Source organism: Sarcophilus harrisii, chromosome 1 (assembly GCF_902635505.1).
Source record: "Sarcophilus harrisii chromosome 1, mSarHar1.11, whole genome shotgun sequence".
NCBI lineage: Eukaryota > Metazoa > Chordata > Mammalia > Dasyuromorphia > Dasyuridae > Sarcophilus > Sarcophilus harrisii.
In genome coordinates this window covers 74,278,625-74,295,584 of record NC_045426.1, presented here as the reverse complement: position 1 = coordinate 74,295,584, position 16,960 = coordinate 74,278,625, and the positions used below count along the sequence as shown (strand labels likewise).

The 16,960-nt window shown below is 34.5% G+C and overlaps 1 protein-coding gene across 1 annotated transcript in view; it reads left to right on the top strand.

Annotated features, from left to right (window-relative positions):
• ABCA13 (ATP binding cassette subfamily A member 13) overlaps nucleotides 1–16,960 on the top strand; it is a 504,928-nt gene that overhangs the window by 162,848 nt on the left and 325,120 nt on the right. The window contains exons 25-27 of the mRNA XM_031957225.1: nucleotides 4,689–4,853; nucleotides 6,629–6,806; nucleotides 8,811–8,950. Coding sequence (XP_031813085.1) covers nucleotides 4,689–4,853; nucleotides 6,629–6,806; nucleotides 8,811–8,950 — 483 coding nt within the window. The remainder of the gene's footprint in view (nucleotides 1–4,688; nucleotides 4,854–6,628; nucleotides 6,807–8,810; nucleotides 8,951–16,960) is intronic.

Below are 16,960 nucleotides of genomic sequence, written 5' to 3'. Positions count from 1 at the left end.
TTCCTTTGATTCACAATCTGTGACTCATCCTGGATTCCTCATTATCTCTTACCACCTATATTTAAGCTGTCCTCAAGATCTATTGATTTCACTTTTGTAAATCACTCAAAAAGAGCCCCTTCTCTCTGAAACTGCCATAACATTGGTATAGGCCCTCTTCATTTTGTGCCTTGATTGCAATAGCCTGCTGGAAACTCTGCCTACTGTAATCCATCCTCCATTCAGACACTTTAGGAAAAGTGATTTTCCTAAAATGTTAGTCTGATTTTTTCAACCCCCACCCCACCCCAACCTTCATCCCCAATAAATTCCAGTGGCTTCCTATTGTCTCCAAGAATCAATACAAAATGCTCTATTTATCATTCAAAACCATTCATAACTTAGATCCCTTCTACCTATCCAGTCTTTCTATACCTTACTTCCAGATACATACTCTTTGATTCAGTTATATTAGTCTCTTGGCTGTTCCATGAAAAAGAAATGACATGCTCTGGGAAATCTCTCTGGCTATTTTCCATGCCAGAAACACAGTTACACCTCTGTTCCAATTACTGACTTCCCTGGCTTTCTTCAAGACCCAATGAAAATCTTCTATAGGAAACCACCCCACACCCTCTAAATTCCAATACTTTCTCTCTATTGTTTCCTTTTTATTTCATATGTAGTTTGCTTTGTATATATTGGTTAGCATATTGTTTCCTTCATTAGATTGTACATTCTTCAAGGACACATTAATTTCTGTCTCTTTTTCTACTTTAGCCCTCATTAGCATGTCTGGCACATAGTAGGCACTTAATATTTGTTGTTGGATTAATTGATTATTTCTGTGAAGCAATGAGACTATAAGTTTTATTAATATAATAAATAATATTTTTAGGTCAGATACTTTGGAATAAAACCCAAGTCACTTTTAGCTTTTCCTGCAGGCTAAATCATAAAATCTAATATAATATTATATGACATATATAGTATAATATAATATGCATCAAACACTTTTGTAAGTCATCTAATTGGACCATTACTAATACCTGAAGAATATATTAGGCATTTTGCAGAGATCAACCAGAAACTAGAAGCAACAGCAATGACTACCACAACAAAAAGATTGTAAAAAATTCTATTAAATATAAAATATAATGTACATGCTTACTAGTAATTTTCACTTGTCTGTCAGGAACACTTAACTAAATTCCAGTCATTTCCTCATGACAAGTTAAGTGTCTCTTAGTGCCACTTTTAAAGAGCAGCCATAATTGGAGAAGCAAGTAGGGGAAATGGCATAACCCTGCTGAACATTTCAGTGGCTCAAATTTTATTTCTTGACTTAATTGGCAAGAAAACCCACCTTATGTTGTTAGCAGAAGGAGTCTATGGAAAAGCAAGCTGGACTCTCAATTATCTTGCTGGTTATCAAGTAAGATGTCAGCTAATGGCAGTCATCCAAAGATCATGAAAACTCTTGAGAAAGGATAAGGGGCAGAGACAATAGAGCAGAGACCTAATTTCTCTACCCTTGAATTCTGGGCAATTAGAACATTTATCTCTGAATGGTTTATAAAGTTAAGCATTTGCTGTTCAGTTCACAATAAATGATCCATTGGGGAACCTTATTTTGGCATCAAATTTATGTTTATTTTTCTAACCTTGTTTTTGAGAGGTAGCACCATATAGTGAATAGAGAGCCAACCTTAGAGACAGAAAAATCTGAATTCTGTATTCCCATATAGTACACAATGGGTAGCTAAGTAGTACAGTGGTTAGAGTATCAGGCCTGAAGTCAGGAAGACATGAATTTAAATCTGGTCTTAGAGACTTATTATTTGTGTGACCCTGAGTACGTCACTTAATCTTGTTTGCCTCGATTTCCTCATTTGTAAAATGAGCTGGAGAAGAAAATGATGAACCATTTCAATGTCTTTGTCAAGAAAACCCCAAATGGCATCACAAAGATGGAAAGGATTGAATAACAACTAATACAGAATGGACCAGTAATTTTCTATCACTTGTAAGTTGCAAAATATGTACCAAAGAGGGAATTTCTTCCCTGTGTGGACTTCTCTTTATTAATCAAATCACAGTCCTAGTCTCCTCCTTTTTTATGGTATTTTGTTTGTGTTAACAGATTTTGAACTTAGAATGATTTTTTAAAAATTTACTGTTGATAGATATGAGTCTATTGAATAAGCTGATCGAATGGTGATTTAAATATGCTAGTTTTTCATGCAAAGAAATTGTACATAATATTTAATTATAATCAACTTTGAATTATAATCAATCTATGTGATTTGATAAATAACACACATAACATTTTAGGACCCTCTTTTACAGTCTCAAGATTGGGATATTCTTTGTGTTTATATTTATTTAAAATCATAACATACTGTTCTCCATGCATTTAACTTTTATTATATGATCAGAGGACTCAAATTATTTCAAGGAAAATATATTCAATAAAATAGAAAGTAAGAAAAATAGTATAGAACATTGTTCCTACAAATCTAGGGCATACTCTTTCAAAATAGATAGATCATCAGTGAGATCAAGCTTGAAAACATACTTGTGGGGAACGTGTGAACAGAACACATTTACAGAGGAGCAAGTCACAGTTTTATTGTTCAGGTCCCCACCAATGTCTCATGGTTATGCTATAGTTTATACACCTTTGCTGGGCCTATACCTAGCCAGTCCTCTCCCCCTTCTCCTCTCCCTCTCCCTTTCCCACTTTCTCTTCCTCTCCTTCTCCTCCTTTCTCTCCTTCTTCCTCTTCTTCTCCTTCTCTTCCTCGCCCTCTCTTCTCCCTCTTCCTCTCTCCCTTTCCCTCTTTGTCCTGTTACCTTAAAACCACCCATCTCTCTCTCTCTCCCTCTCTCTCTCCCTCTCCCTCTCCATCTCCCTTTCTCCCTCTCTCTCTCCCTCTCCCCCTCTCTCTCTCTCTCTCTCTCTCTCTCTCTCTCTCTCTCTCCCTCTCTCTCTCCCTCTCTCTCTCCCTCTCTCTCCCTTTCCCCCCCTCTCTCATTTTCCTCTCTCTCATTTTCCTCTCTCTCTCTCTTTCTCTCTCTCTCAGGTTTCTGCTATGATCTATAGGATCTATAGTGTATTTCATTCAACTTGTCTCAAAAGCCGCTCTCTACTCCAGCTTCTAGGCTTTATGTCTTTGGGGCTATTTCTAGCCATCTCAAACCCAGTTTAGTAGGGTTTAAGATTTAGAAAGATTCTTCATGATAAAAGTAAAGTGATATCAGAGTGGCAGTGAACCATCACAGTCCCAGTCAGCTAGAAAAAAAGATAGGAAAAGTTTCCTCAAAGATAATCTATTCTTTGAGCCAAGGAGTGAGAGATTGATTAGTTACAGATACTCTCTGCTTTAGGGTTAGAAACTCCAGAGCTAAGAAGATAAGTCACAATTTTCCACCCACTTGCCCCTCATTCTTTGTTTTATTACTGATATTGGTCAGAAGTAACCCTCCTGGGTTTGGGGCTATATTTTAGACTAAGAAAAACATACCTATATTTGAAATAACGTATCAAAAAAAAATGAAGAACCTTTTTTTTTTTTAACCATGTAAAATTGTCAGAGATAAGCAATGTTTTCTTTTAAGTACTGACCCCTCTCCTCCTCCCTTTTTCTATGCAGTTAACACTACTGTTAGGTTAAAAAACATTCTCACCATCATGTTTGACTTCTGCTTCTTAATATCATATTTATAACCTCCAAGTCCTTCTTGTTCTACTTCTTAAATGTATCTCAAATCTTATCTACCCTCACTACTACTACTACTACTACTACTACTACTACTACTACTACTACTACTACAATTACTTACTGTTTTGCTGCTGCTACTTTTGTTCAGTCATTTTTCCAGTTTTGTTTGATTATATATAATCTAATTTAGGGTTTTCTCAGCAGAGATACTGGAATAGTTTGCCATTTCCCTTTCTAGCTCAATTTATAGATGATGAACTAACACAACCAGGATTAAATGATTTTCCAAGGGTCATATAGCTAGTAGATGTCTGAGATCAGATTTGAACTGGGTTTCCTGACTCCAGCCTTGTTACTCTATCTACTGTATCACCTAGATGCCTTTTTCTTCTCCTCCTCCTCCTCTTCCTCCTCTTTCTCCTCATTTATATAGAACTTACTACTTGCCAAGTTCTCTGTTAAGTACTTTAAAAAATATTACCTCATTTAATCCTCATATAACCCTGTGAGGCAGATACTGTGGCAGAACCTCCCAAACTCATATTGATCTACTCAGTCACAGTTGGACATACTGTTCCTTGACTCTTACATACTAATGTCATTTTGATTTTCTCTGAGAATATAGGACAATAACCAACTATTATCCTTTTTTCCCCCACAAATAATGGAACTAAAGTAGAGAGAAATTGATGACTTGCTGAGGGTCACACAGCTATGAAGTATCTGAGATCTGAATTCAAGTATTCCTAACTCTGGATCTGTACCCACTGTGCTGCCAGTTGCTCTTATTATTTTCACACTGTTACTATTCTGGGACACACCTTTATTATCTCTTACTTGGCATATTACAATAAACTCCTAACTAATTTCTATTTCAAGACTTTCCCCTTCTAAACAATCCTATAGACTTCCATGATATTGGTGTCCTTATTATAGAAAATAATCATGTCAATCTATGTATCCAAAATATTTTTTCTTCTTTCAGCTGTTGATACCACCAGAGGCAAATTTCTTACTGAATTCCTTGCTGGATGTGGTTTCAAGTATTGACTCGCTACTTACTAAGGCTCAGCACATTTTGAAACATCTTCCCGAATTTCTTCAGACATTTAAAAATATTCCTTTGCTTGATTTACCTGCATTTCCACAGGTTTGTATGTGATCTTAGTTACTTTGGAAATAATTGCAACTGATTTTTCCATTGATTTTTCCTTGTTTGGTACCTCATTCAAAGACTGGTACTCACATTAGACAAAGAAATGTAAGAACCTAAAATATTCTCCATAGACTGTTGCTAGAGCATAAAAGAAGAGTGTTTTGAGTCATGATTTTCTCTCTAGACTGCATTATACAGTAATTCAGAATCTGTGGCCATTTGGATTGACTGAACTGGTATTTACTTTTGCATTACCTATGAACAAAAAGTGATTCTTTTTTTCCCCCCTGAGGCAGTTAGGGTTAAGTGACTTGCCCAGGATCACATAGCTAGGAAGTGTTAAGTGCCTGAGATCAGATTTGAACTCAGGTTCTCCTGCTGCTCTATCCACTGCTCCATCTAGTGGATTCTTTAGACATTTAGTATAAATTTAGTGTAAATTAAATTTTAGAAGAATGTTTAAATTACTTCAGAGAACAAAGTATTTTCTTTTTAATATAATAGCTTTTTTTTTCAAAATCCATGCAAAGATAATTTTCAAATTTACCCTTGCAAAATCTTGTGTTCCAAATTTTTTTCCTTCTCTCCTTCCTGCCCCTTCCCCTAGACAGCAAGTAATCCAATAGAGGTTAAACATGTACAATTCTTCTAAACATATTTCCACATTTATTATGCTGCACAAGAAAAATTAGATCAAAAGGGGGAAAAATGAGAAAAAAAGACAAGCAAGCAAACAACAACAAAAACAGTGAAACTATTATGTTGTAATCCTCATTCAGTGTCCATAGACCTCTCTCTCTGGATGCAGATGGCTCTTTCTATCACAAGACCATTGGAACAGGCCTGAATCACCTCATTGTTCAAAAAAGCCATGTCCATCACAGTTGATCATCACATAATCTAGAATGAAGTTTTTTCATATATAGTCAATGTTTGAAATTCTCATTTATTTCAAATAATGATATGCTGAGAAGCAGACTGGTAATAGCCCTGGGGTCAAGGTATGAGCTCTAGTTCTACTTCTGACACATACTAGCCATGTCCATGGGCATATCACTTAAATTCTCAGTACCCATGGACACCTCTCTAAGACTTTGAAAGAACACTTGCTAAATAAAAGTTTGTTGATTGCTTGCTTGTTTTAGACCACCCTCCACAGTTTGGCTACATTTAAACCTTTCTAGTCTTACCTATTTCGACATTCTTTGATCTGGGAAGATTAGAAAAAAACTATGTCTACTATGTATAAGGTTCTGGTGCAACAAAGAGAAAAGTGAAAAGGGTCCTAACTTTAAGGATCTCATACTCTGTGAGGGCATACGACATTCATACAGGCAAATATTGAAACATATATAAAAATTAAATACTGAATAATTTCAGGACAAGGTAAGCCCTGAAAGATCTCATGTAAGAAGTGGCACATGAGCTGAGCTTAAGAAAATGTTAGAGATTCTATGGGCAGAAGTAAAGAAAAAGAACTTTATGAACAAGGGGAATCACTTGTGAAAAGGTAGAGAGCTAAGAGATGTTATGTATGGTAATAAAAGATGCATTTGTAGTATACAGCATTTTTTGGACTTTCAAGATATCATAATTTTTTTTATGTTAACATAAAAATAAAAAAGAAGATGATAACTTGACTTCCATATCCTGTCTTTTCGGTATTGGACTTGTTTAGAAGCAGGAAGGTTCATAATCTTAGACATTTTTGGAAAGGCTTGTTGAAAGCAAGCCTTTTTTTCTTACCCTCATTCAGTTTGTTTTTCTAGTTTCCACAAGATTTCCAGTCTCGAAGTTCAACCTTTGGATCTCTCCAATCTGTGATGAAGATGGTTTGTAAAGAAGAAGCATCTTTCCTTAGCAACTCTAATATGTTCATTAATTTGCCCAGAGTGAATGATCTTTTGGAGGATGACAAGACAAAATTCAACATTCCCAAAAATTCAAGTAAGACCAACATGTGTTGTCAGTTTTTTTTTTTTTTAATGTGAACTTGAAAGCCCTTGATATGTCCTCCTAGAATCATAGACAGTTTTTGAGAATTCAGGGTCATCTCTACATCAAGCTGAAAATCAGTTTCAATATGTATATGTCTATTTCCTAAGGACTAAACCAAATAAGTTGAGCATCGGGTGATACAATTTTTCAGCAAAAGTAGGTCATGGTAAGAATAAAATAAAGAACAGATATATTGCAGTGTATCTCTCTAGACCAAAATAAAATAGAAGCTTCAATTCCATCCCCCCATTTATTTATTTTTAATTTATGGAATAAGGTAAACATTTCTACAACACAGCATGATTAAAAAAAGATAATTGCATATGGAACTGCAGATCTATTAATTATTGAAATAAGTTACATTGGTAACAGAAGATTATACTGTAATGGAACTATAATAATCAGATAAAGCTCCACTTTGTGATTCCCCCCATTTTTAAGTTTAGCTTTGCTTGACTATAAGTCATATTAAGAGACTTTCCCTATACATTTGATTGTGGGGAAATTAGAGTGATGGAAGCTAATATATAGATATGCACACACAGGATATATTTGCACATCTTGCTAAAGGAATATTCTAACCACAGAGTTCTGCATTACCAGAAGTGTTCCTCTTTCCCTGTCTCCCTTTACCAGAAATGGCCAAGCCATGAAAACATTCCAGGATGTGCTGGAAAGTTTGTAATGCTTATACATATTTAAAATTACAATGCCTATGTCATTTAAAATTCTGTAATATGTGGTGTTCCTCTTTGTTCATTATAAAAAAATGCCAGATCTCTGGTTTCTGAGAGGTCATAGACAGACATTATCTATTAGCAATTGTTAGCTTTGCAAATAAGTTGATCACTCTCAGAACTCAGTCATCATTGATTTTTCAGATAAAATCTTATATATACCAGGGGCTTCTAACTCAGAATTCATGAGCCCCCCCCCAAAAAAAAAACCAACCCTTTAATAACTGTTTCAATCCTATAATAGTAGCTAACATTTATATAGTACTTATTGGATGCTAAGTTTTTTTTTTTTATTTTTTACAATTATTACCCCATTTAATTGTTACAATACTTAAAGATAGGTGCTATTATTACCTCCATTTTACAGATGAGGAAACTAAGGCAAACAGAGGTTAAGCAACATGTAGGAAGTGTCAGAAACTGGATTTGAATTCAGGTCTTCCTGATTCAGTCCCAATACTCTATACCCTGGGCCACCTTTTTAGCTCCATGCAACTAAAAATATTATTTTCTATAAAGATCCATTGGCTTCACCAGAGTGACAAAAAGATCCATGACAAAAAGAGAGGTTAAAAGCCTAGTTCATACTAACTTGGAATGGAAGAAAAGCCTGGGTAGAGAATCAGGTTAATAATAAAAACTCACATTTGTGTAATACTTTAAGTTTCCAAGTACAATACATCTTCTATCTCAATTAATCCTCATGACAACCCCAGGTAGTAGTTACTTCAGACATTAATGTCTCCATTTTATAGAATAGATTGAGAGAGTTTTAAGTGAATTGTATAAGATCATGTAGCTATTAATTATCTGAGGTGAGATTTGCATTCAGGTCTCTGGACTTGAGGTTCAGGGTTTTTCCCATTTTACCATGCTAATATAATAGTAACTCATTAATTTACAAATTCAATTAATTTATATCTACTCCTATAAACTTTATGTCTCATTGCACATTTCTGTACTTGGATAATGGCATGTTTTCATGTATCCATTGAGGGTTCTACTTTTCATCTTCACCAAATAGCTAAAATGAGCTTGGAGTTCCCTTTTGATTAGTTGTTTGGTCTAATAATAGTGAAGTCGGAAGCTATGGTATGAAACAATTTAAGGCATCAATATTTTGTTGTCTTTTGAAATGAATTATTGTTAATATCGAGTGCTTCTTCAGTTGTTAAGAATTGTTTTTAATTAATGGCTTCTTTTTTCATTAAAACAGCTCCATTTTGCCTGAAGCTGTATCAGGAGATTTTACAGTCCCCAAATGGAGCCTTAGTGTGGGCTTTCCTAAAGCCTTTATTGCATGGGAAGATATTGTACACACCCAACACTCCAGTGATTAATAAGGTTATTGAAAAGGTGAGTAAATAATGCATCAACATTTAATGGAGAATATTATGTTGTTAATGATTATCCATCCATATTTGTGAAGAAAGTGGTTTCTATTTAGTTTATTATTATGTTATTAAATGGTTTAATTATAATTAGAGTTGATAGATACATTGGTTTTCAAAAATCTAAATAGGTAAGGAAGCTGAATAATTTACTTTTAGATAACCTTAGGACAGGAGTGATAGGAAGATAAGAATTATGATTCCTAAAAAAAATGACTGTATATATATATTTATATACACACACACATATATATATTTATATATACATATATGTATATATACACACATATATTTATGTATTTATATATGTGCCCATATATTTATACATATATATATATATATATACACACATATATGAATTTTCATATGCATATATGCTTATTTATAGGTTGTTGCCTTCAGGTTTCTTGAGGGAAAGAACCAGAACCAGTTTTTATTTTGTCTTTATATTCTCAGAGCCTAAGACAATGCCAGGCAGATAGTAGGAGTTTAATAAATGTTTGTTGTTGAATATAATAGGCATTTCATAAATATTTATTGGATTGGAAGAATAGTCATAATTGGAAACAGTTTTGCAGATGCATTTTACTTTCATCTCCTTTGAATCTATTTTTCATATACAGCTAGAATCCTATTTGTTGTTGTTGCTTAGTTGTTTTCAGTGGAGTCCAACTCTTCATGACCCCATCTGGGGTTTTCATGGCAAAGATATTGGAGTGTTTGGCCATTTCCTTCTCCAGCTTACTTAATAGATGAAGAAATTGAGGCAAGCATATGACTTTACTAGGGTTACACACCTAGTAGATCTTTATGGCCAACTTTGAACTCAAGTCTTCCTGACTCTAGGTTTAATATTCTACCCATTGTACCACATAGTTACCTCCAGAATCATGTCCTTTTTGCTTAAATCTAGTCATGTCAATAGTCTATTGTGAAATCTTCAGTAGTTCCAAGAAAATTCCTTTTATTTATATTCAAGGGCTTTAATATTCTGATTCCTACTCTTTCAGTCTCTTCTCATGTTATCCTTTTTTGTGTAGTTTACGCTTTAGCCACATGGAACTATTATCTTTACCAAAAAACTCTGTTTTCCTAGTTCCTTTGTTTCTTAGAGCTCATCCCCTTCCTCCCCCAATTGAAATTTTATCCATTTTTTAAAGTGCCATCAACTCAAGTGCCATCTTCTCCATAAAGCCTTCCCTCACCCTCAGCATAACACTTTATTTTATAACTCTTCTAATACTCTTCCTATAGTATTCTGGATACCATATTAGATTTATATGTGTCCTTTATCATCCTAATGTCCAGTAAGTCCTTTGAAGGCACAACATTTGTCTTATCTAAACTTTGTACCTCCCCAAACACCTATTGCAGAGGTAGCCACCAAAGTTTCTTGATGGTCTATTTTTACTCTTTTTTTGTATGTAAATGCTAAATTTTTTATATTTATTTGATAGGGATAATTGATGTTATTTTTTTATGAACTGTGATTAGCACATGGTGATGGCTTAATACATATTGACTGCCTTCCTATGTGATACACCAGATACTTAATGAAATGACTCTTGAATGATTACATAAACATATCTCTGTTTCATAAATATATGCATCTATTTTATGTATATACTTCTATATACATATATACATTCAATACACACACAAACACGCATAAGTAAACACATTGTTTCCCTAGCTCCTTTGCAAAGGTTAGTGCAGAAGGAGTTAAATCATGTTCAATAAAAGTAGCATTTTAAAATATTTTCTCCCTATTGTTGCTACAGCACATCTCTAAAATGAGAACCAGAAGGCTTTCACACCTTGTGACATCAGTTCAGTGAGGTGGTGTATTTTTCTTAGCTTACTTGGGGCTGTGTTTAAATAGCTGCAATCTTTATCTGAAAAGGGGGCACTTGCCAAAACATTGGACTCTGCACAATGGAATAACATTTGATTAAATATATCCTGGGGGTTAACAACTTTGTTAGGATGTGTGGATGCTGGGAGATTGCTGTGATGATGGATCATTGTTTTTGAAGCTAGTCCTGCTGGGATCTGCTGCTTTGAATGGTTTCTGCATAAGAATAATTTGGGACCAATTTCTTTAACTATTAAATAAGATTTTTTTTAACTTTTAGTCTCTCTGACATTTTCCTTATTCTTAAGTATATATTTCCAAGGTTATATATATTATGCAGTTTAAAAGAGATTTTGACAGAATAATAAAAACATATTGTATAAGACATATTCCACTAATTCCATATTATAAAATGAAAAATTTTAACTTGTTTGTGTGTTTCATGAACTCCTTTGACAGTCCAGTGAAGTCTATACATCACTGCTCAGAATGATGTTTTTAAATAATTGAATGTATCATTGAATTTTTTTGAGAGGTTAATGAAAATGAAAATATGATTTTCTTCACCCATTCAAGTCCAATGATCCCCTAGAATGTATGGATCACAAGTTAAGTACCTCTGCTATAATTTTCTGGTGCTTCAAGAAAATTAATTAATGTTATTATTCTTTTTATTTTTTTTTTACTACTAGAAGGGCTTTTATCAGAATTTTCAAAGCATGGCTCAGAATTTTTATATTTTTTTGATAGGGATAATAGATGTTATTTTTTATGAAGTTTTTTTTTCTTTTCAACCATTTAGAAAGAGTTAGATTTTATTTTTTGTTTTTAATTTTATTCATTTAATATTTTCCCCAGTTACATTCAAAACAAATTTTTTTACATTTGTTTTTAAAATTTTTGAGTTCAGGATTCTCTCCCTTATGCCCACCCACAATTAAGAAACCACATGTGAAGGTATGCAAAACATTTCCATAAAAGTCAAGTTTTAGAAGAAAACATAGAGCTCTTGCCATAATGAAAATAAAAACCCTCAAGAAAAATTGTTAGGAAAAAAAAGGGAGAGAGAGGGAGAGAGAGAGAGAGAGGGAGAGAGAGAGAGAGAGAGAGAGAGAGAGAGAGAGAGAGAGAGAGAAAGTGAAAGTGATAATGCTTCAATCTGTGTTCAGATACAATCAGTTACTTCTTTGGGTATAGACAGGATTTTTCATCATAAGTGCTTTAAAGTAGTCATGGATGATAATCATGGAGAATTGAAAAGTCATTTATAGCTGGTCATCCCAGAATATTGCTTTTACTTTGTATATAGTACATTTTACTTGGCTTGAGTTCATGGAGGACTTTCCAGGTTTTTTTTTTTTCCCTGAGAGCATCATGCTCACTATTTTTCATAGAACAATAATATTCCATCACAAGCTACTCCTCAATTGACAAGCATCACCTCAATTTCCTTTTTTTTTGGTCCTGAGAGCTATTATGAATTTTTTTTTGTATATATAGGTCATTTTCACTTTTTTGAATCTTTTGGTATTCATACATAGTAGTAGTGTTGCTATATCAAAGGATATGCATGAATTTATAGCCCTTTGGCTATAAAAGATCTTATCTTTTAATCATTTATTAATTGGGGCATGGTTTTTTTTTTTTTTTAATAAATTTGACTCATTTCCCTCTATGTTTGAGAAATTAGGCCTTATCACAGAAACTTGCTTCAAAAATTTTTTTACAATTACTATTGTTAACAATATTCAACTTGTGCCCTGCCCTCCTCCCTCCCCCTGGTTTATTCACTCTTTCCTTTCACTCTGTCCCTCCACAAAAATGTTTTGGTACTGGCCATTCCTTTCCCCAATATGCCCTCTCTTTTATCATCCTACTCCTTTCTCATATCCCATTCCTCTCCTATTTTCCTTTAGTGTAAGAGATTTTGATACCCATAAAGTATATGTACATTATTTCCTTTTTGAGCCAATTCTGCTAAGAGTAAGATTTATTCACTCTTCCTCTCATTCCCCTCTTCCCCTCCACTGTAAAAGTTTTTTTTTTCTTGTCTCTTTTTTATGGCAGATAATTTACACCATTCCATTTCTTCCCTTCCCTTTCTCCCAGTACATTCCTCTCTCATCCCTTAATTTCATCATTAAAAAAAAGACAATATCCCTTCCTATTTAATTCACACCTTTGCCCTCTGTCTGTCTGTCTCTCTCTATATACATATATATGCATATATATATATATATATATATATATATATATATATATATACTCCTTTTGACTGCCATAATGAGAGAGTTTTAATGAGTTACAGGTATCATCTTCCCAAGTAGGAATGTAAACATATAAACCTCATTACGTTCCTTATGATATCACTTTCCTGATTATCTCCTTATGATTCTCCAGAGTCCTGTATTTGAAATCAGAATTTCCATTCAGCTCTGATTTTTTCATCACAAATGTTTGAAAATGCCATTTCATTGAGTGACTACCGTTTCCTCTGAAGGATTATACTTAGTTTTGCTGGGTAGGTAATTCTTGGTCATAATTCTAGTTCCATTTATCTCCGGAATATCATATTCCAAGCTCTCTAGTTCTTTAATACAGAAGGTTCTAAATCTTGGGTCATCCTGACTATGGCTCTCCTATAGTTAAATGGTTTTTCTTTTTGGATGCTTACAGTATTTTCTCCTTGACCTAGGTGTTCTGGAATTTGGTATAATATTTCTCAAAGTTTTCATTTTGAGATCTTTTTCAGGAATTAATGAGTGGATTCTTTCAATTTTTATTTTACTTTATGGTTCTAGAATATCAGGGCAATTTCCCTTGATAATTTCTTGAAAGATGATGTCCAGACCTTTTTCTTTGATCATGACTTTCAGGTAGATCAATAATTTTAAAATCATCTCTCCTGGATTTATTTTCCAGATCAGTTGTTTTTCCAATGAAATATTTCACATTTTTTTTTTTCTATTTTTTCATTTTTTTGCTTCGCTTTATTGTATATCTTGATTTCTCATAAAGAAGTTAACTTCCATTTGCTCAACCTATTTTTTAAGGAATTATTTTCCTCAGTGAGCTTTAGTACCTCCTTTCCCAATTGGCCGTTTGCTTTTTAAGGCATTCTTTTTATTAGCTTTTTGCATTTCCCTTTGAACCACTCTATTTTTTTTCCCCCCTAACTTTTCCTCTATTTCTCTTACTTGATTATCAAAATCCCTTTTGAACTCCTCTATAGCTTGAGTCCAATTCTTATTTTTCTTGGAGGTTTTGGACGTAGAAACTTTGACTTTGTTACGTTATGCATATTTTGATCTTCCTTGTCACCATAATAATCATAGTCAGAATCAATTCAACGGTCAAACTTTTTCTGTTGTCTGCTCATTTTCCTAGGTTATCACTCAACTTTTAACTCTTTGTTAAAGTAGGGCTCTGTTTCCAGGGTGGAAGATGCACTGTTCCAAGTTTTAGGGGTTTTGTGCAGTTATTTTCAGAATCCTTCTAGGAATCTGACCACAAGTACTCTTTTCTGCCCTGGAGCTGTTAGAAATATCCCCATTCCAGTAAAGCTGTAAGATCTAGAGTGCTAAAACAACAGACTCCTGCTATGCTGACTGGGGCTGCTGGGGTTGGAGCTGGGGCTGCACCAGTCTGGCTCTTGCTGGGACTGCACACTGGACTCCTACCCTGCTATCACAAACTCTCCGAGTCCTCCCTGTTATCCCCAGGCTGAGAGGTCCAGAAGCTTGCAGCATTGCTACTGATTCAGAGATTCCCTCTCACTGATGCTCAGTTCAAACCTGTGCTGGGTTTTAACAGATAGGTTCCTGCCCTGGTTCCATAGACTCCTTCTGCTGACCTTCTAAGTCTTTGATGTCTTTGGGCTGAGAGGTCCAGAAGCCTCTAGCACTGCTGCTGATTCAGTGTCTTACTAATGCTGGGTTTGAGCCTGTGCTGGGATTGCCCAGGAGGCTCCCACTGGAGTTCCATAGAACCCTTTTGCTGACCTTCCAAATCCTTTTGGTATCTCTGGGCTGAGAGGTCTATAAGTTGCTGATACTGCTATTGATTCAGAGGTTGGACTGGAGCTGAACCGTGCTGAATTGGTCCACACCAGGACTGCACTGGACTCTCACTCTAGTATCACAGACATTTGCAGCTGATCTTCTAAGTTGCCTTTGGCTAGAAAGTGTTCTTCTACTCTAACTTTGGGAGGGGGGGTATTCTGATGTTCTAAAATGTGTTTAGAGTAATTATTTAAAGGAATTTGGAGTAATGTAGGGGAGAGGTTGGGTGAGTGCCTGTTTTGGTCATCTTGGTTCTGCCTCCCCTGCTAATTTATTTTTAGAAGGAGATGGCAGAATTTTGTACATATTTGGTGTTTACAGTTTAAGACAGTAATCTGCAATTTTATTTGCATGGAATATGTTTCAATTGATTCATATTAGAACTCCTCTATTCTAATTTTCTGATGCTCTTTCCTGATAAAGGTCCTCAAAATTCTATAAGTATTTGGCTTTGTATACTTGCCTTTATTTCCCTCTCTTGGTCTTTGTGAATGTCTGTGACTAAAGAAATCTATCAGCTCCTAAAAAAAAAAAAAAATTTGTCAACTTCTGTTCAGATATGAATTGCATAAGCTAACCTCCAAGGCCCATTTCAAATCCAAGATTCACTAATGACCTTTGATGAAATAAGTCTAGACTTTGCTTTGGACAACAGATATATGGTACGTTAAGACTTTACAACTTGTTGGACCTATCAGAGGTGGTTCTTACTGGGTAAGCCTTTGAGACTCTGAAACTCTTAGGCTCTTTCCATGTCCTAATGAGGCATTGGAAAAGGCCAAATTTAAATTGCTTTATAATCCCTTACTCCAGATTTTTTTTTTAAACTAGAAATTGACCTTATTCAATTTTGTAAAGTAATATAGATAAATCATGAAGAATTTTTTGGTGTACCAAGTACTTTCACATACATTCTTCTCTCTGAATCTGATCTCATTGATGGAAATTAGTGATACAAATTGTAACTTATCCATGACTTCATATCCTAATAACTTTTGTCCATAACTTTTTGCAGATTTTTTTTCATTTTGGTTATTTTTTTTGTTATTATAATAACTTTTTATTGACAGAACACATGCCAGGGTAATTTTCTACAACATTATCCCTTGCACTCACTTCTGTTCCAATTTTTCCCCTCTCTCCCTCTACCCCCTCCCCTAGATGGCAAGCAGTCCTATATATGTTAAATATGTTGCAGTATATCCTAGATACAATATGTGTGCAGAACCAAACAGTTCTTATTGCACAAAGAGAATTGGATTCAGAAGGTAGAAATAACCCGGGAAGAAAAACAAAAATGCAAACAGTTTACATTCATTTCCCAGTGTTTTTTTCTTTGGGTGTAGTTGCTTCTGTCCATCATTGATCAATTGAAACCAAGTTAGGTGTCTTTGTCAAAGAAATCCACTTCCATCAGATTACATCTTCATACAGTATCATTGTTGAAGTATACAATGATCTCTGCTCATTTCACTCAGCATCAGTTCATGTAAGTCTCTCCAAGCCTCTATTCATCCTGCTGGTCACTTCTTACAGAACAATAATATTCCATAACATTCATATACCACAATTTACCCAACCATTCTCCAATTGATGGGCATCCTATTCATTTTCCAGTTTCTAGCCACTACAAACAGGGCTGCCACAAACATTTTGGCACATACAGGTCCCTTTCCCTTCTTTAGTATCTCTTTGGGGTATAAGCCCAGTAGTAGCACTTTTTGCAGATCTTCTACAGAGGATATATGCTCAGGTCTTTATTATACTGTCACATATTTCCCTGATGACAATTTATATATGTAATTACATTACATAATTTCCATGACAATCTTATGAATTATTTTGTATATAAGTTAGGTATTTTATTAAACTTTATCAAAGGAACTTAATTCAGTTAGTTCTATGTTGTTACAATTAGGATGCTGTTTATAGCATCCTCAGCAAATGGTTATCTGAAGTCTATTTGTAGACCATTAGTAGTGAAGCATTCACTATTTACTGTGGAAGCTTATTACACTTTTAGAACTTAATTGTTGGGAATATTTTCATTGTGCTGAGC